This window comes from Pteropus medius, unplaced genomic scaffold (assembly GCF_902729225.1).
Source record: "Pteropus medius unplaced genomic scaffold, Ma_sr-lr_union100, whole genome shotgun sequence".
In the NCBI taxonomy this organism is placed as follows: domain Eukaryota; kingdom Metazoa; phylum Chordata; class Mammalia; order Chiroptera; family Pteropodidae; genus Pteropus; species Pteropus medius.
In genome coordinates this window covers 9765447-9790849 of record NW_024340692.1, presented here as the reverse complement: position 1 = coordinate 9790849, position 25403 = coordinate 9765447, and the positions used below count along the sequence as shown (strand labels likewise).

The window sequence follows — 25403 nt, the reverse complement described above, 5'->3', positions numbered from 1 at the left end:
AAATAAAATTTCTGCCTGAAAACTACTAGGCACCTAGGATCAATACTATATCACCAAATGCTGTAAGAATTTGGGACTTGATATTTTGAAAAGAAAAGACTTAAAAGTTCAAAAGATAGTAGAGCTAATTATTAGGCTAATGTTTACATCTTGAAAATAATGCCGAAGGTCCTCTTCTATTTTGACACTTCTCTGTAAAGAGGTTGCACCTGGAAGGAAAGCCTCTTTCTAGCAAATCCCTTACCTTACTCTAGCAAAAAGGCTTTTCAGGTTAAGTTCTCTCCCATGTGTCCTTTGCAACGTGGAGATATGAGACAGGGCTATGTTCTCTAGAAGCTCTAAGATCTAATGTGTCCATATTCATACAATGCAGCATAACGAGTTATGTAGAAAGATGAATGAGAAAAGATTTAAGAAAGGGTGGTGGCTTGCCCTTCTAAACATATTAACCCTAGACTGGAAGCTAAAGTTAAACAGCAGTGTTTCAATTCAATGAGACCTCAGTTTTCAATAAGACACATTTAGAAAGATTTTTAACCCTGTGGGCGTGTGTGTGTGGCGGGTTGGGGTGGAGGAGGTGGGAAACATGACCTGCTGGCTTTCCAAGTGTTCTTGTGCCATGAAATGCTTCTTCAGTAGCTATTGATTGTGATATTTCTGCTGAGAGGCTGGATCTACAACATTCTTTCACTTTTTTGGGGGGTGACTTTCTCCAAGTAATGCATATTTGCTTATTTTTCAATCCCCTGTCTTAACCAGACAATGATTTCATTTGCTAATGCAACACTAATCAGAGTGCACTACTAATCTAAGAGAAGTGTGTGAGAATTAATTGAATTCCTCTGGGGCTATGATGGATGGAAATCTAACTTAAAATGCAGTACTGAGAGAATATAGAATTACTATGAATTAGCTGACTACTTTTATTTTTGAAAGTCAAGGAGACCTTTGTACAATATTTTAACAATGGTGCTTGTCTTTCACTGGGGATGGTAGTGTTGAAAAATTATTAAAACAACAAGAACATAACAAAGATGTCTGCCTTTTGCCTGTCATAGGCAAAATCTTTGTACTGGCACTGCTGCAGGAACTGTCTATTGAAGTCAGTTTTAATGTCATTGCTCAAGAAGAGTAATTTAGGTCTAAAACTTGCTCTTTCCTAGAAATCTGTAGTTTTATTTATAAATTTCATAAATTCCCATATATTGTTTCATGTGTCCTCTCCAATTAATCATAGTCATGTAAATAGTTCCCACACTAATAATGTTTGTCATTCCAATCTTATAAGTGAGAAGATCTAGGCTGGATCTTGACTTCATATTATACCAGTATGCCCCCTTCCTGTATCAGAGTATATTTCATCAGTGAATGAACTTCTATTTAGTGGTACTTAAAAATATTATTTACATGATTTATACTGGGTCTTTGTGTTTTGGGGCAAACTAAACTTTGAGCTGTAAAACTTAAGCCTTTAAGACTAATGGAGGTTGTGATGAAGTGAATAATTGGTAGAGCTGTGTTTGTGTTCTTCATGCATAGCAAGCCATAGCAAATAGCTATTCAAACAGAATTAGGCCTGTTTTACAATCTCTTTGTATTTGCTGGGAATTGCTAGTTATAGCTTTTAGTGGAGAAATAAGACTGGGCATGGACTTTGGGATCCTCTGTTCTTTTAATTACCTGTTGTACTCTGAAAAAGTTATGAGTTCAAAATGCAAGGAAAACACCCTTTTTCTTCATCTAAGCATGAAATGAATAGGATAGGGTTTCATGACATTGTTCCTACATGTGTTTGAATATTAACAGAAGGGAAGAATCCTTGGAAAGATGAAGCTACTCTGTTCAAAAGAATATTTGCTATAAATAATTACTGAGGAATGCTTTAAGACCTTGAAAGCATGTTATAATTTTAAAGAATATCTGAACTGCTTTGTCATGACTGGGTTAAGTTTTTTTTCTTGTTTGTTTGTTTTTTTACTGTTAATTTGAGTAGGAGGCCTAATTGGGCCAGGTGGGTCTATTTAAAATAAAGACTTGCTTTGCATTTGATCTTGCAGGTCAGCAGATAAGTTGATTTGAAAAGATTTCTCTTGTTGAGGGGTGCTTATAAATATACATATTTTATAATAAGGCCTTATGCCTTGACGTTAACAGAAAAAGCAGGACCTAAAATATACATGAATTATTTTATCGATGTTAAATTAAGTAATCATAAGGAGAATGTGTATAGTTCTGCATCACCCTACACTGTAGGAAAAGTAACACGTGCCTGTTGAAGTCTCGGGACATTAAGCACTGCTGAAAATTTAGAGAATTTGACAAGGAAATGGGGACTCCTGTCTAGGGCTGCTGGCAGTTTGCTTTTTGCCATTTGGGCAGTTGTTCAACTTGTCCATACCTCTGATTGCTTATCTACTAAACGAGGCATGTTGGACAAATCGATTCCCGCAAGTCTTTCTGAGTTTTAAAATAAGATGTCTCTCTGTGGTATTCTTAACCTTCTTGGATTTGGAAATCTCTGTGAAGTTATCTTAAGATAGAGGTTTCGTGTCTCTCAGATTATGTTGAAACATGCTCTGATTCTCTTTCAAGCTGATTCTGACTGTTTCCACCTTTGATGTGCTGAGATTTTTCCTTGTGACTGATACTTCAGATCTTTGATTAGACCCTGGTGGGATAAAAAACACATAAATTCAAAAACAAGAGGAGGTGGTGGGACTAGGCTAGTAGGTGGTCTGTTCAGAGAAAGAAGCTTTCCTTGAATTGTGGAGGTGAGAATGAGTAAGAGGAAGCCTGTGGGGGAAGACAGAATCCCACCCGTGGCTCCAGGGGACAAAATGCTACCGTAGTACAGTAAGTCCTCACTTATCGTTGTCCATAGGTTTTGTGACTTTAAGTGAAATGATGTACAACAGAACCAAGTCTACCACAAGCTAATTGATATAAACAAGAGTTAAGTTTATATCATCAGTCGTATACGGAAAGGAGGATGTTATTCGAGGACCTGCTGTGCAAAGCTGGAGAGGGACCCTCTACTTGAGCAGCTGATTCTGCTCTAACTCAGTGTGGCATCAAAACCCAGGTACTTTTATTTCCTTTCACATCTACAAATCCCTAGTAAAGTTTGTGTCAAAAATACATTGTTTTTTGGTAAGCTAGTTTATTCTCTGTTGTAAGATAGAAGTACTCAAGTTCCAATAGAGCACAAAAGCTAACTTTTATTTAGTAAATGTCTCCTCCTCTACTTCAATACATGAACAAAACAAAACAAAACAAAAAACCCAACTAACAACAACAAATTGTTAGTTAAGACCTAGATTGCAATTTTTACAACCTACAATGCAGAAAAAAATGTTTACTTTGTTGGCTGACAGTGGCAAAACTAGAAGATAGAAAATAGAAAAATGAAATCCAATAAAAATTATTACGAGTAAATTTATTTAATTCCAAAGAACACAGGTTTTCTTTCCCCTTCACTTGCACTGCGGCAGCCACCCACGGCTATATCAGAACTAGCCAAATTGAAGGATTCTCTTTACCACATACCAGAGAAAACAAATGCTTCTTGCAAGGGCACAGTGCATTATCTGCCATGGCATCCCCGTATGCGACCACAGTTTGGCAAGTTACCCTCCATGTTGCTACAGCATACAAGACAATAATCTTAGAAGTGTGTCGTGCTCTGTGGGTACTGCAGCTCATCACCACAGTGAATATTGATGGGACAATAAATAACTTTCAAAGAGTTTGTGAACCCACCCTCCACCCTCTCAATGTTCTGTGTCTTCTCCATGGTTCTCTAAACCGCTGTACTCCTTAGGAGGCTGGGTTATGAGAGTGGCCCCAGGGAAGGATGTGGGTGATTGAATTCTTTGAATATATTTCAAGGTGAGCTACAAGTGTTGGAGAATTATCAGCCCCTTATTACTTGTTAGAGAGCACTTGCCCTGGAATAAAGCAGAGCTTGGGTTGGTTTAACATACCTTTACAGTCATATCAGAGTTTTGGTCTACTTAGTGTATGTTAATAAATATGAAGTTATTACAGGGCTTCATTCGACAATGAGGTAGTCAGAATCAAACAAGGTATATGATGACTGGAGCTCTGTCTGTATAAAACTCTCAGAGCCTCAGTATCCATATATATATCCTAATATATGAGCAGCATTATCACACTACCCAACACCTCTGTGAGAATGAAATAAGTCAATACATTTGAAACTTCTAAATATTAGTTATTCTTATGATTGATATACTAAACAGAAATAAAATAAACCTATTCATTCCTAAATACCCCACTGATGAAAAGTAATTTTATATCTGAAAGGCCCCTTTTGAGTTTCCATATTAAAAAAATCAATGGAGAACACAAAAATAATTGTAACTTCCCAGCAAGGTACAATCTGTGCTTATAGTCTTCCCAGTAATCAATAGCCTGTGCCTTTATTCTAAGAAATGAGTCTAACCACAGAATACCCATGTTTCTCTACAGCCTCAGAGTAATGGAGCATACATTCATTAGCGCAATCTGCATAAATGTACAATAAAAAAAAATCTCGATAACTGAACTAAAGACAATGGAGATAAAAATAAACTAACAGCTTTCAGATTTACTCTTTGATTAGCTTCTGGGAACAAGAGTAAAGACAAAACCCAATACAACCAGCTATCTCTTAAAAATGTTTATTCTGTTTTCCAGGTAAGAAACAGCTCAGGTACAGGCTGAGGCAGGAGCTGTATACCAGATCCCATGGCACTTGCTGGGCTGCATGCAGGAGAAAGAAGCTATTTAAACAGCTCCAATTAATCTTTACGCAGGCTGCAAGAACCTTGCGACATTGTCCCATGTTTCCAAACGCTAAGTTCCATCTAGCCTTTCATTTAAGACAAACTAAGCTAGAAAAAAATTGCGCAATTTCCCCAAGAGATGTTTTTATTTATTTTTAAAAATCACTCTGAAATAAGATTAAACTCTGTCATGCTTGTAAGCAACCTGAAAAGTGAAAAGACCAAAAATGTTGAAGAAACTGTACTAAGTCAATGACCGATGCTCTGAACAATATGAGAAAAATAAACTCAACCAATAATTAGACGAGAATTAGAAAAAAAAATTTTTTTTCAGATGGGGCATATATTCTAACAGATTTTCTTCAGTTTGTTCGACAGAATTTCAAGAACAAGATAAAATAAACAGTGGGTGCTCACAAACTATTCACCAGTGACTAGGATAACAAGAGAGAAAGAGAAAGACAGACAGACAGACAGATGATAGATGAAAAGAGGAGAGAAAGAGAACCTAGAGGGAGGCAAATGTAACATATTCAGTGAGTTGATTCTGGAAATAGTACGTCAGCCATTAAAGGAATTCTTTACTGGGAAAAATAATTCTTTGATGTTATAGTTTCATATGGGACATTTTCAGTCACTATAATGTAATTAACTGATTTTGCTGCTTTTGTTTGTTTTTACATATTTAAAAAAATCACAGGTTACTAGATCTGGCCTGTAAAAAAAAGATTCACAGCATGGGTATGATGTGAAATCGGAGAATGTATTACTGTGGGTGGATAGCTGTTTTCAATGAATAGGTAGAGACAGTAATGAACCCTGCAGAGGAGATACTAAGACACAATATTAACATAGAACACTAGTGTGGTAGCATATGGTGAAGCAAAGTACAGGAGAATATCAGTAGTTTCTTCTCTTTACTTTTTAAAATTAGATTTATCTTAGGGGTAGTGATTCCTATGAGCCACTTTCTCATTTTAAAGGTGCTAAATTGCCCATCTCACAAACAATCAAGTTGTTGTAACATCATCTGTATTATTTACAGTTGGGTTTTTCTGAATTGCTCATGTTATGCAAATCAAACAGCAGATGATATATTTTGGATTTCCATTTAAAGGAACATATTCTTCCCTTGGTTGAAATTCGTAATGCTATTATGGGTCTGGTTTTCATTTATCAAGCACCAATATTTTCTTCTGCTTCACAGAGTACTCCAAATATATGCAGCTTTCTCATTTGGATATTATTAATTTTTCCATAGATCACATAGCAAAGAAATTCCATCTGAGGATAAAAGGACCTATTCTTGGTAGTAATAAAATTTATAATACCAGCAATGATAATTTTAATAGTTCCCAATATTTACTAGGCATTTTCTTTGCATGCCAAGCACCCCTCTAAAGGCTTTACATGCATTAATTCATTAAATTCTAATAATTCTAGGAGACAGGTACTATTATTAATCATATTGCACATATGAGAAAACAGAGGAAGAATAACTTCTCCGAAGAAGCTTTTTCAGAAGCAAGAAGAGCCTAGGACACTTTAATAGGAAATAAGTTCTTGAGAGGCATATGGGCACTTGTAAGAATGTAGCCATTAAAGAGACAAAGTAAATAAATGTATTTATGTTTTGAAACTTTAAATATATATCCCCAAACTAGAAAAAATAAAAGAAATCCGTATTTTACTAAGCTTCTTTTATCAATTAACTAACACTAATGTTAAAGAATGCATATGACATGACGTGGTTTATTCTTTGTCATTTCTAACTCTCATAGATAAAACCACTTAAACCTGGCTTGGTAGTAGAGACGCACACCAAGCCAATAATTCTATTTGGGGTAAACTCTCTGATTTAAGTATCTGTCTGTTTTCCTTTGAAAGAGATAATCTTTTAAAGTCCAAGATTTAATATTTATCTGACTATTTACATTATCTATTGATCTCCAGATTTAGAATCAACTTTCAGAGTACTAAGAATGGCAGGAAGAGTCTTACGCATCCTCATTTTACGAGGAAACAGAACAAGGCACTAAGTCAGGGATTCCTAAATTGGAGAATGGGCCTGCAAAAGGCTTGTGTGTCTATGAACTCTGTGAAGTTAGTGTATAACGTGTGTAGGTGCCTTTTGTTTTCAAGTGGGGTTTAAAATGTTCATCAGATTCACAAAAGGATCCACCTCCCACAATGCGTCTACATTAATTGTACTAAGTGATGTGACAAAGATCATATGGCTGCTTAAACTGGGATTTTGCTTTTAGTTATCTGTCTTCTTATCCGATCATCTTTGTAAATACCTTAAAATGTAATATTAAAAAAAAAAAAAAACACCTGAAAGCTATTTATATGTCATTTGTTCTTTGGAAAAATTCACTTTAGAGTCTAAGAACACAATTGAAGACCTCTAGCTCTAAGATTTCTATCATGTTTCAAATTTATATTTCAAATTTCCTAGACAGTTTCTCCAGCCAACAATGGACCATTTTGAATTAGGTGTGGCATGTATAGGCTTAGCCATTATGAATTCCAAAGGGGCTATAGATCTGAGTGGCCTACAGGAGAGAACAGAAGTCTTGAGTCTGACTGATTCATGTATTAGAATTTTGGCTCTGGTACTTACTAGCTATTGATTATAAACAAATTACTTGACTTTTTAAAATTTAACAGTTTCTTCATCTATAAAACTGATGATAACAACTGGCTTTCAAGACTGTTCTGAACACTATAGATAAAATTTATGTATGTTTTTATATACTGTATATCAGATCAATCACATGGTACATGCTACACAGTAGGTACGCAGATAATCGTATCTATTATAACTTCTTGTCTTTGTTGTTGAATTAAATAAGTAGGGTTTAAATTTACTATACATTTTGACCTGGCCAACAATTTAAAAAACTCCATGTCAATATGATTTTTAAAGTGAAATGTTAATTATAATCCTACTAAAAGAAATATAGTACTGGCAGCGTGAAGGGCATTTTATTAAAAAACAGAAACAAAAACAAAACATAAAAAACCTTTTTATCCAGGACTATAATAAGAAGAGTGAATTTTTGTCAGTTATAAGGCATTACAATATTGTACTACTAATTGGTATTTCTGAGTTTACAAGAAGTTGAAGATACATAAAAAGATATTTGAGGTAAGTAAATCACCTGTGGAACCAGGTAGGCATAGACGTACTCAATCTACTGCATCTCGATCACTGATGATTCCATATGGTGTCACTGCATCAGATAAGTTATGTCATAAGATAGGAAATTAAATACTAAAATGTAATGTTTGTGTTATCCACAGGTTAATGCCCGTAACAAAGTGGATGTTAAGCAAAAAGGTTGAGTCTTTGGATCCATGCCAAATTACTTAGTCACAGTCACAACCTGTATCAGAAGGAAAGTGGTGAGGGTAACGTGTGCTGTGGAAGCCGAAGCTGAGGAATTAGAAGAGTTCAATTCTAATTTGAGCTGTATTGCTTATATCCTGTGCTACTCGAGGACTGCCTTCTTCTGAACTTGTTTTCTCATCTCTAAATATGAATACCTATATATAGTAAAATAGCTGTTGCTTCATCAGACTGTGGGGTATACCGTAAATAAAATAATTGATAAGAAAACTACGTAGAGCTAATTCTTGGAAGTCCGAATGAAAGAAGTTACAGCTAAGGAAACATACTCAGAGAAGAGAGAGTTACATGACTAGTTAGTGACAGAGCTGTGACTCAAACCCAGATTTCCTTGTTCTTCATCTTTTGGGTTGTCCATTTCTCTTGTACTACTTTAATAAAATTATACTTACTGGGAAACTTTGAATTTTTTAAGATTAGGCATATAATTATATATTATTTTTATGTACATATAAATATTAGTTTCCATTTAGACTTAATTTGACAATATTTATTATGAATCACTAAAATTCTATCACCTGTCTTCTTCAGGAATTACTATTTTCTTTTAAAAACTGCCTAAACATGGAGGGGACCCCAATGGTAACTGGACTGGTCAAAAATTCAATTTGTTCACATACTAATTACTCTATAATTCAACGATTATACGCATTTTATAATTAGGGCTCTCTTGAATTTATTCTGCAGTTTTCCCAGCATAAATAAAATGACTGTAATTTGGAAACATGTCAAGAAGTGTCACTCTTTTCAAGGAATTTGGTAAGCACATGGGTGCCCATACAGAATTCCTGATTCTTTTCATTTTTTACCCCCTGCCATCTCTCAATGCAAATAGTGTAAAAGTTTTGCTCTATTAAACAAAGATAGAGACAATCTAAATCACTTTGGCAACTTCCAGTGTTTTCTTTAATGTTCGTCACATAACTCTGCAAAGTAAAATAAAGTAGCCAGTACCACTGAGAGAACAACAAAAATACGCAAAATGAAACTCTCTACCAAAGTCTTTTAAGTTATTGCCACTGGACTCAAAACAACCAAGTTAAATTTTATAAATTGTACATGAAGTCACTTAATATGTTAATACATTTGAAAAATCTGGCTCTGTTATCAAAGAACACTTTATAGGAGAAGCCTCAGTTAGTGGTTCTGGGCTCCAGTTGCTAGCATTTTCTCTTTGTGCTTAAGACATAGGATAATTGCTTGCCCCTTTAAATATTTGCTAGTTAGAGCTTAGTCTGAGATAAAATGCCGTTCAGTGGTTGTAATCTAGATTAAAAGCTCTCTGTATAGCCCATAAACTTCAATTAAATGCTTCTAACCTTTTGCATAACACTTAGGATTGAAAGACTTTTGGTTTCTAGGTCAGCTCTAGATTTAGGGTGTATTTGTGGACATGGAGCTATAAAAAGGTAGGTTTTAGTTTGATTCAAGTGTTTTGGCTTTTATACTGTAAAAATAGCATAGGAATGAAATGTACATAGTTTCAAACTATCATAATAAAGGTACAAGGAGGAATATTCCTTGTTTTTTGACATACTTTATTGTTAAGACTGTAAAAAATAGCAGGTTAAGGAAAACAACGACAAAGTAGGAAAAAGTACAGAGAGGTAGTAGTATTGAATGACCTAATTCTGAGTGAAAACAATGCTATAGTACAGCAAAGGCAGACTGACAGCCTCTCCAGCCAAGATTATGACAAATGCATTCTCAATTTACATTCATTTATTTTATTTCTATATCTTGCTTTAATAATAAAAAAAAATAAGATTTCTCTATTATTTGAGACTTGGTTTCATTTCTCATTTACTATGGAGATGATTTAAGAGACTTGAGACATGAAATCGCTATTCTTAATTTTACATTTTAAAATGGGAAATACAGAGATAAATATAAACCCTTTGTTAATCAACAACATATACCAATTACAGTTTCTAAATAGGACTTGAAAAATGCAATTACTAGTTTGACACTACCCTGCTTGAACTAGCATTGGTGAAATTTTGATAAATCCAAACAGTTTTTTTCAACATGGAAAAAAGGCTAACTCTTGAACTTATAGTATTTTTAATCACCGCAAGAAGGGACTATAACGTTTCCAACATCAAAAGTAAAATTAATTGTGGGAATTTTACAAAATATATCTAAGAAAAATAATGCCATTTTGATGAAAAGGGCTATAGGTAAGAGCTTGCTCAAACGCTGAAAGACAGGTCTTGTTCCCTAAAAATGAGAAATGAATGGTTGCCTTTGATGCTTACTAGGAAAGCTTTTAAACGGTCTCACTTTCAGATTAACACTGGGCACTAAGGAGGCAGGTATGACTTGGTCAGAATTATGAAATAAAATGGTGGTCATCATAGATTTCAGAAGCAGAAAAAAAGGAAAGATATTTAAACACCTATAGATGAACATGTTTGAACTGCAAGGTTCTCAAAAAGCCTGAGTCTGAAGCTGGTATTATTTAATGTTTCATAAAACACCTGGAAGAGGGTAAGCAGTAAACTCTCAAGTATGTAAAAGCTGCAACGCTCTTCTGGATGCCAATGAGGATATAAGTGGAATGTAGCAGTTTGTGGGCCAGGTTAGCTGCTATGACAGAGGAACAGATTTAAGTGACATTGTAAACTATCTTCTAAGGACAGCAATCCAATGTGCTATCATGGCCAAAAAGACTAAAAAATGCTGAGTGTTCAACATGAACTCCTGATTGTTTTTAATATGCCATGTGACGGGGATGTAGTATTGGAAAGGAATGAATGGAAAATACTCTCCTCAAGAATTGTTAAGAGAAACTAGATATATTTGAGGAGTGATTCTCATTTTTTAGGCACATGCATTCCTTCTGGAAGGTACTCCTTAAAATTGTGAGAGAGATTACCAAGCAGTCCACACATTAGATGTACCAGACATTTCCAAGGTGCTTAATTAGTATTAATCACCACATCACCAACTCCTAACCTTTAGATTGTCTCTAGTGGCTAACCAGATTTAATCACTAAAAAATAAACCCCTCAGCTGTTCTTAAATAACAACTTAGGGGCATCTTCTAACAATCACCTTTTTGTTTATAATCATCAACCATCAGTAAATGGGCAACCCCAACTTGGTTCCCTTATATAAACATCAACTATGTTATCAAGTCTTTCATCTAGGGTAGAGGCAAGAAGGAAATGAGGGATATTCTTATGTTATTTGATATGTGGGATACTGTTTGCCCATGTATAAATATACCTGTATGAGAAAAGAAAAGTGAGAATAAGCAATGCCTGAATCTTAACTACTTTCATAGATGGCTGAACACCTAGTTAAAACTATATTTTATGCACATACTTAAACCCATGAAAATAAAGGTATAAATAACATCGGAATTTCCTTACCTTCTATTGCTGATAGGAGAACCCGGGAATGATCATATGCAATTACATTTGCATATCTATTCTTTGGTTTGTTTACTTCCAAGTTTGAATGTTCCCATGTGAACTGCTGGCCGGGGTCAATTGACTTTTAAAGAAAAACAACACACACACACAAAATCAATACCAAATTACATTGGATTATAGGCATTTATCACAAGTAATAAACATGATTTTAAAAAAAATTCTGAAGGTGCACTTTATCAAGGTGCACTTGATCCTACTTGTGAAGCTGAACACTAATATAACCAGAATAACATGAAATGATTAATCATAGCAAAAACAGTGATAGTTGCCAACATTGATTCAAATAGGAAGAAAATCAATATAGATGTTCTGTTAATACTGGAAAGACAGGATTTTAAATTTAATTTTTTTTTTTTTTTTTACTTTTCCATTTCCTTCTCTGCTGTCGCAGTTTACAAGTTATCTTGGTTCAATATTCCTTCCAGTTCTATGAACATTATTTTATCTTGATTACTCTCCCCTATTCTTTCCTGTCTGGACCTAACCTCTCTCTTCAAATTGACTGGTTTTTCACTGGCTTCATTGAGCACAGGTTCACTATTCTTTCTTCATCTATAGGCTTATGTTTTGATGGCAACTTAACATTTTGTCTGTTTTTCTAAAACACACTATGACCAGTATCACAAGACTATTAGTACACTTCAAACAGTTGAGAATAACAGTAAAGGAAGCTCAGTTAAATGTAATAATCATCTTAGTCAGAATATTAATTTATAATAATGAAATTAAATTTAATTGCTTTTCTATTTATTATTGTTTTCTCTTTTTCATTATGTATTATCGTGTTTACAAAGGTTGCTTCATTTTATTCTTTATTTTAAACTTATTTTCTCTGATTTTTAACACTTTTCTTTGATGCCTTAGTTGAAACAAAGTTATTCAATGATCTAAAATAAGTATTTTGCAAGTATAGAATAATATATATATATATTTTTAAATCAGAATAAAACCATTGTTTTAAAACTGCATTCAGGCTTTGATTATAAAACTCTGGGAGGCTTTTTAATTTCCTGCAATATTTTCAAAATCAAAACATCTTTTATTTTATCAAAGAATACTGAAACTTTTTTAACACTTATAATTTCATGGTATATGAAAACATAAGTTCAATAATTATATAAAATATGATTTTAAATGATCGAATTCAAGTTTTTAGAAAAATAAATGATAAATTAGGTTTATGTACAGGTGACATTTTTTTTAAAAAGTAAAGATACTATGTTAACAGAATTTTTAGCAATAATTTTTGATGATGGGTATTTTTCATTCTTTTATGTGTATATGTATAACTCAAAAGTAAAACATATCCAATGGCTATTACAATATTAAAGGTGCACATTTCATGTTAATGAAAGAGTTCATCATGAATAAAACTCACCAATGTAAAAAGTCAAGTCCATTAACAATCATGAATAGCCTCCAAAGACACTAAAATTCTCAGCAGTGTAGATTTACACCAGTGAGCATTATTTAGTACATAAGCTTCTTGCACATCATTCTCTAAAATATGCCAAGAAGCTCTTAAGCTTACTGAGGTATAGTCCTTTGATGGAAGAGTTACTCCATCTGATGGCTTTGTTACTCAGACTACGATCACTCACAGATATGTATAAAATGACGTAAATTTAATTAGACTGATGAAATTGCATCTATCAACTCCAAGACTGTTAACTCATATACATTCTTACTTTTACACATATTCTCAGCCATCTGTATGATTTGATACTACATTGAAGAGTGTGAAAACTGACATAAGTGGAACCACTTTAAAATAGAGCCGGAGCAACCAATCCAGAGGAACTGCCTTGTGTGCCCTGTTTTCCAAATCTTTGGACTAGACCAAACTACAGGTGTTTTACAAACCACTATTTGTAAAGCCAGCAGGAAAGCAGACATCCTGATCACAAGGGCTAATGATTATGGGCTCTCTATCTAAAAGATAGAATCAGTAAACTATCACGTATAGTCAAAGTAGCTCAGCTTGTTACCACCTATAGGAATTCTTTCTTCTTTTAATGTAATTATTTTTCTTTACTCTTAAAAACATCTTTCCTTCATTCTGTAATTGGGACACATATCTGAGTTTCCCCCTGAATCTATGCTCCCCAAATTGCAATTCTTTAATCTCAAATAAACGCTTGTTGCTTCTCATTTTGGCTTTTTCATTTTAGGTTAACAAGTTTAAAATCTGATAATGAAAACATGAGTTATATGTAACATATGTTAATATGCTTATTCTTAAAGTATGACCCATGAAGAGAAGACCTGTAAATAACAGGATAATTATTATAATAGCTGCCAGGTCATTATGCTTTACATGCAGTACTCTGTTTAATTTTCACAAGTGTTATGAGGTAGGTCTTGTTGCTTTCTTTATTTTATGGACAGAGAAATTGAAGTAAAAAAAAGATTAATTCAATAAATCTTCCTGAAGGCTTTCTCTGTGGCAGGCACTGCACTATTTTGTGGTTAATTTGCTCACACCTCTAGAATCATACATTTACCCTCAAACCCAGTTCTGTGTGATTTGAAAGCCCAGCTGATGATTAATAGCTAGTAATTACTAGCCATGACATTACTTAACTATTAGAAGAGCCACTGCAAAAATGAAGAAACCTGACATGTAAAACACACCTAAACATAACCATCCTTTATCTTACCAGTCCGAATGATATTTCTTCCCAACTGATCATCCTGTGTCATTCTGGGGTAATTACATAAGAAATCAAGTTTTAAAAATGAGGTTGACTTCACATGGATGATAAAACAGATGGGATGCAGCTTATATTAATACTTGTTTTACACGGATCAAACAAACATTGATTAAATAATGCTGACTTGTCTTTGCACAACACATACTCATCCATCTGTATCTATCTATCTGACTGAACATTTAACAATACACAGCATAGACCATTATTTTAGAGCTTGTCAGAATGCTGAGAGCAGTAAACTTAGTAAAGAAGAATAACTACTAGTAGTTATGGTATAAGAAGACCTTTCATATTTACAAAAAACAAAAAAACAAAAATGGTTGAGGAAATCAAATTTTAATTATCCATGTTAATGAATCAAAGATATCATGGATGAGTAAGACCCTAATTCTCAAAACCCACTTTCCAGGCTTTTCTTAGTGCTGGTGATGACACAGTTGCTTTCTTTCTTTGTTTTCTGCCTTCTCTTGCTGAGATTCTCTTCAGGAAGAATGGAATGATCAACATGGAGAAAGAGCAACACAGGACTTCAGTGATATAGAAGCTGATTTCCACTTCAACATCATATTTTTGGCCAGCCCACGGTGACTATGATAGTTACGTATCTTCCAACTATAAAGTTATAGCCGAGGCCACCCCAATATTATTCAAAAATATTGAAATAAGTACCCTTGTTCCTAATGGAGTCAACTCCTCTCTGCTGTTGGTATTTGGTTTTCCTGAGCTTGACTCTCGGATATCTCTATTCATCCTTCTAGCTCTGTTTATCCAAATTTTGGTAGGATATTCCCTCCTTCTCAGTATTTAATCCAAAGTTCTACCTCCTGAGCAAGAATCGTGGCCAGGTTTTCTTTTGTCTCCCCTGAGGGGAATTTTGCAAGTTGGAAATAAAGTAAGTAGATTTATTTAACCATAAGTTGATTAATGACCTTTTTAAAATAAGTCATATAAAATTTTTAGATTATATTATCACAGAGTTCATAAACAAGAATGCTACTAATCATATGTAGTTTTTCCAGCAAAACAACAATGCCCTTGAAAGATAGGTACTGGATAAACTTTATGCAGCATCCAAAACTTTACTAAGATGCCGAACCATTTTACATTGATTCTTTATCTTCACTCTTGGGTACCTGACATACACACCCTCCCTTTTTGTCATAACTGTTGACCAAATCATTCTAATGTTATAATCATTTCAATGATAACAACAATCAGCTTAATTGCAATAGCTTTGCCTTACAGAAAAAAAAAGTAACCAAATAGAGAAAAAAAAAGAAAAGTCCTCCTGGGACTTAAAGAAGAAAGGGAAAACCTCAAGTAGACACTTGCTAATATCGAATATTTTATACTTAGGTAGTCTTTAGCTTGATGGTCTGATTTTTTTAAATCAACTAGAACTTTGTCTTCAAATAAGGAGAAAAAGACCTACATATAACTGATGGATTTATAATCTTCCTACATATAACTGATGTATATATATTCTTGATAAAAAGCTAGAATTAAAATATATTTACATCCAATAGTTATAACATGTAACGTTTACTGTTTCCTTTATGTTTCACATGTATTAACTCATATTATCCTACAAAAACCCTAGAAGTAGTTACTATTATTATCACAATTCTATAGAAGAGGAAACCAAGGTGCAGAGAAGTTAACTCTCTTGGGGTCAAGATGCTAGTAGGTAGAGAAGCCAGGTTTGGGTACCAGGGATCCTATTCCCCAAGTCTGAGTATCTAACTGCCATGCTATGCTTCCTCTCTGGACAAGCTGGACAATATTTTTTGATATTGTTCTTCAATTGTTCTCTTAAAACGCAATGCAAGGAGGGTTGGGAACAAAAATCTCTATAAACTCAAAACAAAAGGATGTTCATAAATTCATATATCAGTTTAGTGTCACCGAGTAAAATTACATCCTAATTTGATAGTGACCTTTCTTTGGATAAAGCTAATGTCATCATCCTAAAACAATGTCCTTTAAATATAATTCTGCAAAATTTCAACTTCCCTACCCAGAAGAAAAATGTAATTTATATGTGCAAAACATCAGATAATACCAGCTGCTCTCTATTCCATTCCCCCCATCCTCCCAAGAGAAAAACCTCAAAATATTCCCTTTAGAAACTCATCAAAGAAAAACCACAAAAAAGATACATCCTGTTTTTGTCTGTATTTTAAAACAACTAACAGAAATTAAATTACATAGAAGGAATAGACCAGCTACATGACTAGCCAAACTATGGGTCAGACTAACCACCCTTTTGATAGGGAATTGAACTTCCAGTGACCTATTCTCCAGAGAAATACTATCTTTCCACATAATTCCCCATCAATAGGCTCATTTTGTCCTTAGAGTGGTTTGCCCCCAGATATTCTCAAGTCTTTTCTGAGGTTTAGAAGAGTAAACTGCCATGTACTGCGTATATCTGCAATGAAGCCTTTTTATTCATTTTCATTTGTTCATATTCTCTCTCTCTCAGTTTGAAGATGGTAAATTAATATGTATCCATTTGAAAAAGACCAACGTTTGCATAGTTGGGAAGGGCTATATTTTTGCACAATTAGCAAAAGCCTGCAATTGGCATAATGAGTACTTTCTTCAAAGAGAAGAGCATGAGTTCAGTTGAATCCAATGATACTTTAAAAACTGGAATGTGAGGAAGGTTTGGAAAGTATGGTGATGAAAAAAGTCTGGCAGTCAGAGCCCAGGGTGCTGGCTTTCTCTTTGCTCCTGGTTAGCTTTGGCAGGTCATGTAACTTGGGTCTGTTTTCTCTGTGTTCCTTTTCCTATCACTGTCATCTCAGTGTTAGGTTCGCGCTCTTATTTTCTCTTATCTCCTTTTATCCAATCTGTCATCAAAACTTCCTGTATAAACTTTCTATAAAAAACATCTGATTTAGGCCACCATTCGCATTTGAAGGATTCAAATAGGGACTTTTTAAGACTCGGTGTTAACTAATGAATGGATGTGACAGTCTACCACCTTTAATATAGAAAGATGTACATTTTACAAATGTACCACACTCGTCAAAGATATCAAAAATGTTTCAATCAGATATTTTTGTAAGCAGTTAATTTTTTTCTTCAGATAAATGACAAATTTGCACCAACTGCATATGTTGTCTAATGGTATAATTTGAAAGTCTGATTACAAAATATTATGTAACATGTACTTATAGAAAATTACTTAAAGTAACAGTTTATTTACTTACATTATTAGAATTTATATGTAGAGAAGAGAAATTATATTCATAGTAAAGCATCTAGCCATATGAGGTGAGTAAATATTTTAGAGAACTCTCTGATAAACATTTTCTTCTAAATTATATCTTGGCACCAAGGATAACTTAGCTTATTTCTATGAGGATACCATTTACGGCTACATTTAACTTATCTTAATTTACTATGGATTCAAAATGACAAAAACAACAACAACAACAAACCAACAACAAAAACTGGATTCTTTTTGACTCAGTAGGACAATGCCGCCTGAACTCTAGAATTCAGATAAGCTATTTTACTGCTTTATATGTGACTGTGAAAAAGATTATTTCTGAGAAATCTTTTCAAATAAGAGTTCAATAAAGAGAAAACTTTAAGATCCGAAGACGTAAAAGTCTAGATTTTTTATTTTTATCATGCTCTTTTTGTAATATACCCCAACATTTTCCTGGATGCTATTGAATACAGAAGACAGACATTCCTAGTTCCCAAAAGTAGTATTCTAGAGGAATGATGGCAGTAATACATTTTAATCCTAATGTTTTAGTTTTAGTTATTCATCTCTTATAGCAAATTAAAGTGGATAATAAGAAAGGAATAGATAGAATTATAGTTGATGTTCTTAAAGACTAGAGCTTTGTGGAGAATTGTTTTATACATATAATTCACAGAATGTAATTTCTGATGTTATTTGGAAAAGCCAAAGAAATTAAACATTTTGCAGATAGTTTGAGGCAAAATAAAAAGTTACTAAAATTTTATTAAACTGCTCTAAAGAGACAAAGTTGACCGAATTGATAGAAAGTAATTGCAATGTTTATAAAAAGAATTATGTAGAGGTAACAAATAAAAGTTAAATGAAATTGATGTGTTGCATTTAACTGAATAATTCACAATGGCATCCTTTCTTTTCCATGAATAGCAGCATACTAGTTTTGGGCACTGAATTAAGATGAATGCATAAATTCCTCACCACTCTTTGTAAACGTTGATGCATCTGTATAGATCCAAAAGGATTATGAGAAATAATACATGTGAAATACCTGATGCAGCATTATAACTAATAGAATGGTAGACATTTTACTTTTCCCTGCCTCTACCCACTTACTCAGGTAAGAATATCCTGATTTAAGACAATCTTAGCAGCCAAGGAACATCTGCTTTCTCCCTGATGCTAACTGTATCTTCTTTAACAATGACGCATAAAATTGAGACAATTACCCAATTAACTTAGGCAAAAAAAAAAAAAAAAAAAAAATCCATTTCTGCCCTCCTTCATGCTATGTACCAATATGTCCACCAGATTCCAAATTGGCAGAGATACTTTTCTGGCAGAGATACCAAACAAACAAACAAACAAACAAACAAAACACCCACAAGTAGCCACATATTCCTCATTATTTCTATTTCGCTTGACACTGGAGAGCTGACCATTCAGAAATTGAGTGCAAAAGTAGAGTCAAAAGAAAAATCAATTGATAAATGAATAGCTTGTTTTTTTCAATTGTTGTGACTCACATTACAACACCATTTTATAAACAACAGTATAAGGAAAACGGGAGCTAAATTATCATTTGTTTTTGAAAGCTTGATTATAGTTGAGTTTTAAGTGATAACACTAATTCCTCTTTATCAAATGTAGAAATTTCTAACCTAATTTGAAAACATACTATTTTTTCTCTCTTATTTTACTTTGCATCCTGTAGACAGATACATTTTAGGCTTTCAGCATTGCTTCGCTTGCCATTTAATAAAAAGTTTTGTTAAATCTTTTCTTTTCCCGTATTTATTTTTCAGATGTGAAAGGGAAAACATATGAATTTTCAAACCGAAATATGTATGAATACGTTTTTCTGTTGATGTGCAGTCAATGCCTTTCATATCTTTTTCCTGGTTCAGAAAAATAAAAATCCTACATCTGAAATGAAACGAGAAAATATGATGCCTCCTCCAAGTCTGCGATAGAATACAGAAAATCCTAAACAAACACTTTAAAAACTGTCCCCACCGCCCCACCATTCCATCCCCAAATGTATTTAGCACAGCTATCTAGTTGAAACATGTGCTTCCATTTGCGCCCTTATGGCATAGTATATATACCAAGAATGACTTGCTGTTAATGTCATTATTCCTTATGGGTAAGGTAATAATAGTACACCGTACTGAATATAGGCTTCTAATTAAAGAAGGTAGATCATAACTATTTATACTCCTAATGCTCCAGTATCTCAGAAAGTATTTACAATCTTAAGTGTCATGTATACTTTCTTCTCTCACATGACAAACACATTAGAAAGACTAGGACCAACTAACATGACCTAGAATTCTAGAGTTTAATTTCTTTCTAAATTAAAAGATAATTTCAAGATTAATTTGTTCTGTTTAAAATGTATACTGGTTTTATAATATAAAATTAAAGATTATTTCAGGCAAAATATATTAGAAAAATGTCAGTACATTGATAATTTTACAGATTAGTCCTTTGGAAAAAAATTGGAATCACCTGAGAGTAAATACCACCATAGGGGTTCTAATTTATCTGATATTGGATATAAAATGTTTAGTATATAGTTGATTTTAAAATGCATTTGTAGAATAAATGCCTGAAATGCATTATAGGCAGGATATATGGCAACAATGACTTTTACCCCAGAACATTAGAAATAGATAAATTAGTTTCCCCTCTGAAGATATAACTGTAAAGTAAACATATATTGGAATAAACCAATGATATGTAAAATCATTTTAAATAAACAGAATGGCTCCCAGGCTCACACTTGGTGGTAACCTGATGGAAAGAGAAATCCTTGACTTTGGCACATTTGAAATTCATTCTTAGTGAACATCTGTAACAGCCTTTCATACCATGATTTCCAACTTCTGTACATCCACTCAATATGCTGAAGTATCACTTAGTGGTTGCTATCCAGGTGATGATTCTATATAGAGCATATTACTAAATTTTTCATACAGCAGTATATATTTGTAAAATTAATTAACCATTTTAATACAGTGGTGTTTTTGCCTTCATTTTTTGTTTCAATGATTGTGCTCCTAAGAGGTCTCAAGGCCACCATGTTGGGAGCTGCAGGGAGAGTGCAAGGGCCCTGATCAGACAGATGGATAACAAGCTCTGGTATAGGCTGAGTTTGAGTTAGGGGAGATTATATCTCAGTTTACATCTGCTGTCCCAGTTTAATTATTCATAGGACCATCTTTCACTCTCAAGGTATCCCAGTTTGGGCAATAAATTGTAAGATTAGAGCGGGCTCTCACTTAATCATATCCATATCTGTATCTTGGGATCTCAGTGAGCTTCATGATACAGTGTCACAACCATCATAGCCAGGTGAATACATACATGTGGAGAGAGAGAGACAGATGGTAGGTTCTGCTAAATACTGAGTTCCCTTACACACTCCATCACGTGGACAGGTAAGTGGGGATAAGAAAAGAACAATTTCAGCAGAATGACACTTGACTCAACTTATCTACTCTGCTGATGTAAGAGTGGGATATTAAACCAGAATGAGAGAAGGTGGCTGGTGTGGACCCCACGATTCACCCTTGTTCAGTTTTCTATGCAGTTGCATAGAAGAGAGAAAAAGTAAAATAATAGAACATGTGATTCTGAACACACATTTACCCTGCACTGTACTAAACCATCAATTTAGCCTATTTAGATTATAATTTTTCCCTTCTGGGGCAGGGTGCTGGATGAGAAGAATGAGATGGTACATGAGCTGGTTGGTATGTTCAATTGGAAAGGAAAAGAAGAATGTTAAAGAACTGTTTTTATACATTAATCATTTCACAGAAATAATTTGTAATCTTTTGTGTCTAATATATTTTAAAATATTTCAAACCTATTATTGAAAAATTAGGTGTAATTATGGTATGATTTCTTTCTTTTTTAGCTGCTCTAGAAATGGAACCACGGAATTATTCTATTGCTTAAGTATTACCCAATTCAGCCATCATACACATCTTCAAATATAGTAAGTTCTAAACGATTACAACATGTATAAACACTCCCTTAAAAAAATCTACCTGCAGCACCATATCTAAAGGAAGGAGGAGCAAAAAGTCATAGACACAAAGAAAATGGAAGACTCCAGTCATCAAAGCTGATGAAATGGCCATTAGATCACACAACTAGTGAAAGTGAGGTCCCCAGAACACGATTACCTCTCAAGTTTATAAAACTAAGGATGAAGTTCTGGAGTAAAGTGACCTTATCAAGGGACTTTCATGGTTTGGAGGCCTGGCTTGGGGTCACTTTGCCTTGCCCATCTGATTCACATTCATCCCACTATGCACCTCTGTCAAGCTAAACTAGTCGCTTATCCATTATCTCCTAGGGTTAGACTGAGACACAGTGTTCGGCATTAACTCTGCCTAAAAGCCTTGAAAGTGAAAACTATGTCTTTCTCCTGAACAAATAAATATATAGGACGATCATTATAGAATCATTTACAACAGTGAAAAAAAATAGAAAATAGCCTTATTATAATAGCAGATTGGTTAAATGACTTACAGTGTGAAAAAAGTGTGAAGCTATTTTGATGATAATGATAACGATTATTACAACACCATTATGCACTCAACCTCAATGTAATTTCTTAAAACAAATTGAGGTAGATATTGTTATCTCCATATTATGAATAAAGAAATTGAGGCTTAGAGGAGTTAAGACTCTTTCCATAATTCCCCATGATAGTCCACAAAGAAGTGAAGCTGAAATATGAATCCAGAGTTTTCTAACTTTGAAGTCTGAGCTCTTAACTACTACACTATAATGCATATATTTAACTTATAACTTTAAATTTACTAACATAAAGTTCAATTCTTTATTTTAAACTGTGGACAGTAAGAAAAACATTCAATAACAGATGTCTCTGTCAGTTTGGCTTAACAGTACTTTTTACTTCCAAATGTTTTTGAAGATAAAAGACCTGTTATAGCTTTCTACATTGTTAGATTTGAACATGATTCTTATCATATTAAAAAGAGTGGGATATTAAGTATAATCTTTATCCTATATAATTATAAACAAAGATACAGGATTTTAATCTCATTTTTACCCTCCCAACCATACTCCATTTCCCTTCTCTTTCTTCTTTCCTTTCTTTCTCTCTCCCCTTCTTTTTCCCTCTTCCTCCCTCTCCCTCCCTCTCTCTTCCTCTGTCTCTTTCTCTCTCTCTCTTCCTTTCCCCCACCCCTCACCCCACACCCCACAAATTGTGCAGGCAAAGGGAGAAAGCTGATACACATGCATTCTTTGGAATTGAATAGCTGCAATGGAGCAAAGGGTAACGCAGTATTGGCAAAAGCCACTGAGAATGGTGAGAGACCAATAACTCATGAATAACAAGTCTGTACAGTTTTAATGACTATTCTAATGGTTTAATAGATGGCACTTTAATAGGATTTCTAGTACAACCCTGAAAGCTTGTCTTCAATAAATCTGTCATTAACAAAGAACTAGGTTGCTTCACCACATAACTGTAATTTACTGAATCTGAACACACACAAAAATACGGCAGTTGTCATCCTATATTACCATCTTGGTTTCACGTATTTTGTTAACTATTGTGAGAGAGACAGCTACATGCTCAAAATGTAGGCTGCCAGTGAAAGAGGTACATTTATACTAAGAGGATGCAGTAGAAATTAAACAAAATACAGCAGAAAGCTCACAGTTGTCATTATGTATATGAAGACAAAAGTAAAAATAGTAACATAGGTGTGTGAACATTGAAACTTGAAAGATTCACTGGAGTTCTTTTAGAAACCGCTTATTGAATTCTTTGGGTGATTAGTTTATGACTTCCTACAGCATTGATTCTACATTTGTCTCATATTATTTTATATTATCTTATTTACTGTACTGAGTTATAGTTCATTACATCAAGTTGCCATGCTGTGTTCCTCAGTGTGCACACCAGCTCAACATATACGTTGAATTGGTTATAATCAGTCCTAGTGAAGAATCCTAAATTCTAGCCTAGTTTTTCTCTGTCCATGTCAGGGCTTCTCAATTCTGACTTTTCATGTCAGAATACTTCTTGTCTGGAGAGCACTTTCTGATCCTTTCTGTTTTTCCAAATCCTACCTTTCTTTCAAGGTTCAAGTCCAATCCCACTGTCCCAATCCGCTCCTGCCTCGAGTGCTCTCCCACACACTTAATCACATGCACCTACCACTATACATCACAGTGTGGATCATCTATTTGACACTTAGTTATGCTTAGCCTTGTAGCATTTCTTCTTTTTAAGTTGCTTAAATTATTATAACGTACCTTTTAATTTGATATTTCTTTATTCCTTACCTCTATTATAAGTTCCTGAACAAAACACAGTCTACTATATATCCTTGTAGTCTATAAAATGGCTAGCCCAGTTGAGGTACAGGTAAAAATACTGACACAATTTCACAATGTCAGATTATTGTCTCAAGTTCTATGCTGGTCTTTTAAAATTTGGAACTTTTTTTTTTGTAATTATACTTTTACCTCCTGATTTATAATTCTGAGTCTTAAAATGTATACAAAGATTTTGAACCCAAAGGTCACAGACTGATGCATTCTTCAGAATATCTTCCCCATCAATGCTGATAGCTGTAAATTCACTGACTTTACAGCAATCTATACTGATTATCAAGACTACTGAAAATACACATTGGCTAAGCAATAGTTCATGAAAGTTGCATAAATTCAACAAGGCCTAGCGTATGTTAAAGTAATAAAAATTTCCCTTCTCAGATCCAATGATGGAAAAAGTTAAAGAGACATACTTTTGCTAGGGGATCTGTATATATCTATTTATAAGTAATGTTACTATAAAACTGACTCCCTTTTCCAAAACTGAAAGTATTATCAGTCAAGCCACTCGATCAAAGTAAAATTTTATGCTGGAAAACAAAAATAACTATATTTGAGTTCATTTAAAATACCACTTGTTTATTAAGGAAAAAACATTAGATTTCAGATTGTTCTTTATTACACAGCATAGGTCTTATTTATTCCAATTTGAGGGTATGCTTTGATAATTTAACAAGATAGTAAATAAAACCTAAAGAAGCTAAACAATCTTATAAATAGTAATATGGATAAAGTAACAAACATAAAGAACATATTCTAATAAATGGACCCATTTTTTACCAACAGAAATATAAAATACAGGTAGGTTACCTTCGTCAGGAGTTTATAAAGAAAGAAGAGAGAGAGAGATCTATATTATACTTTATCAACTCCTATTTCTTTATGGAGGTATATATTTCATCCAGTTAGGGGAATTTTGATTGATATTATAACACAACATTCTATGCTTGATAACTTCCCTCAAAACTTAGAGAAAAAATAAGTTCTGCCACAGAAACATAATAAAGAACAAATGCTGGTCCATAATCTTACTTATACATTCAAGTAACAGAATATGAGAAGGGAAATATGAGTTTTCTCTAAAAGGGATCCAAAAACCTAAGAGTTTGAAGCATTTATTTTTCTGTCCAAGAAATTAGCAAATATAGACTTTGAAGAACAGATTTTAGATAGCGCTAGCACTCTAATTGGATTTCTAAATCCCTGAATTTACTGAATGTTAGAAAACCAAAAAAAAAAAAAAAAAAAAAAAAAAAAAATCCCATCGCCCTTCACATGGTGAATCTAACAAACATAGAAAAAAATCCAAGCTATACTATGATGAAGTAAAACTTATAGCTTCACGATACTGGAATCCAGACAAAATCCAGTTATTGATGCTTTGGCCTAAAATTTGGCTAACATTCTGAAAGAAACTTTAGACTCAGAATTCAAGAGCAA

The 25403-nt window shown here is 33.8% G+C and overlaps 1 protein-coding gene across 20 annotated transcripts in view; it reads right to left on the bottom strand.

Moving 5' to 3' along the window:
* The window catches only part of PTPRD (protein tyrosine phosphatase receptor type D), a 467045-nt gene that overhangs the window by 60526 nt on the left and 381116 nt on the right, over nt 1-25403 (bottom strand). For all 20 annotated transcript variants that reach the window (XM_039877795.1, XM_039878308.1, XM_039878028.1 and 17 more), the window contains one exon: nt 11577-11700. In XM_039877795.1, coding sequence (XP_039733729.1) covers nt 11577-11700 — 124 coding nt within the window. The remainder of the gene's footprint in view (nt 1-11576; nt 11701-25403) is intronic.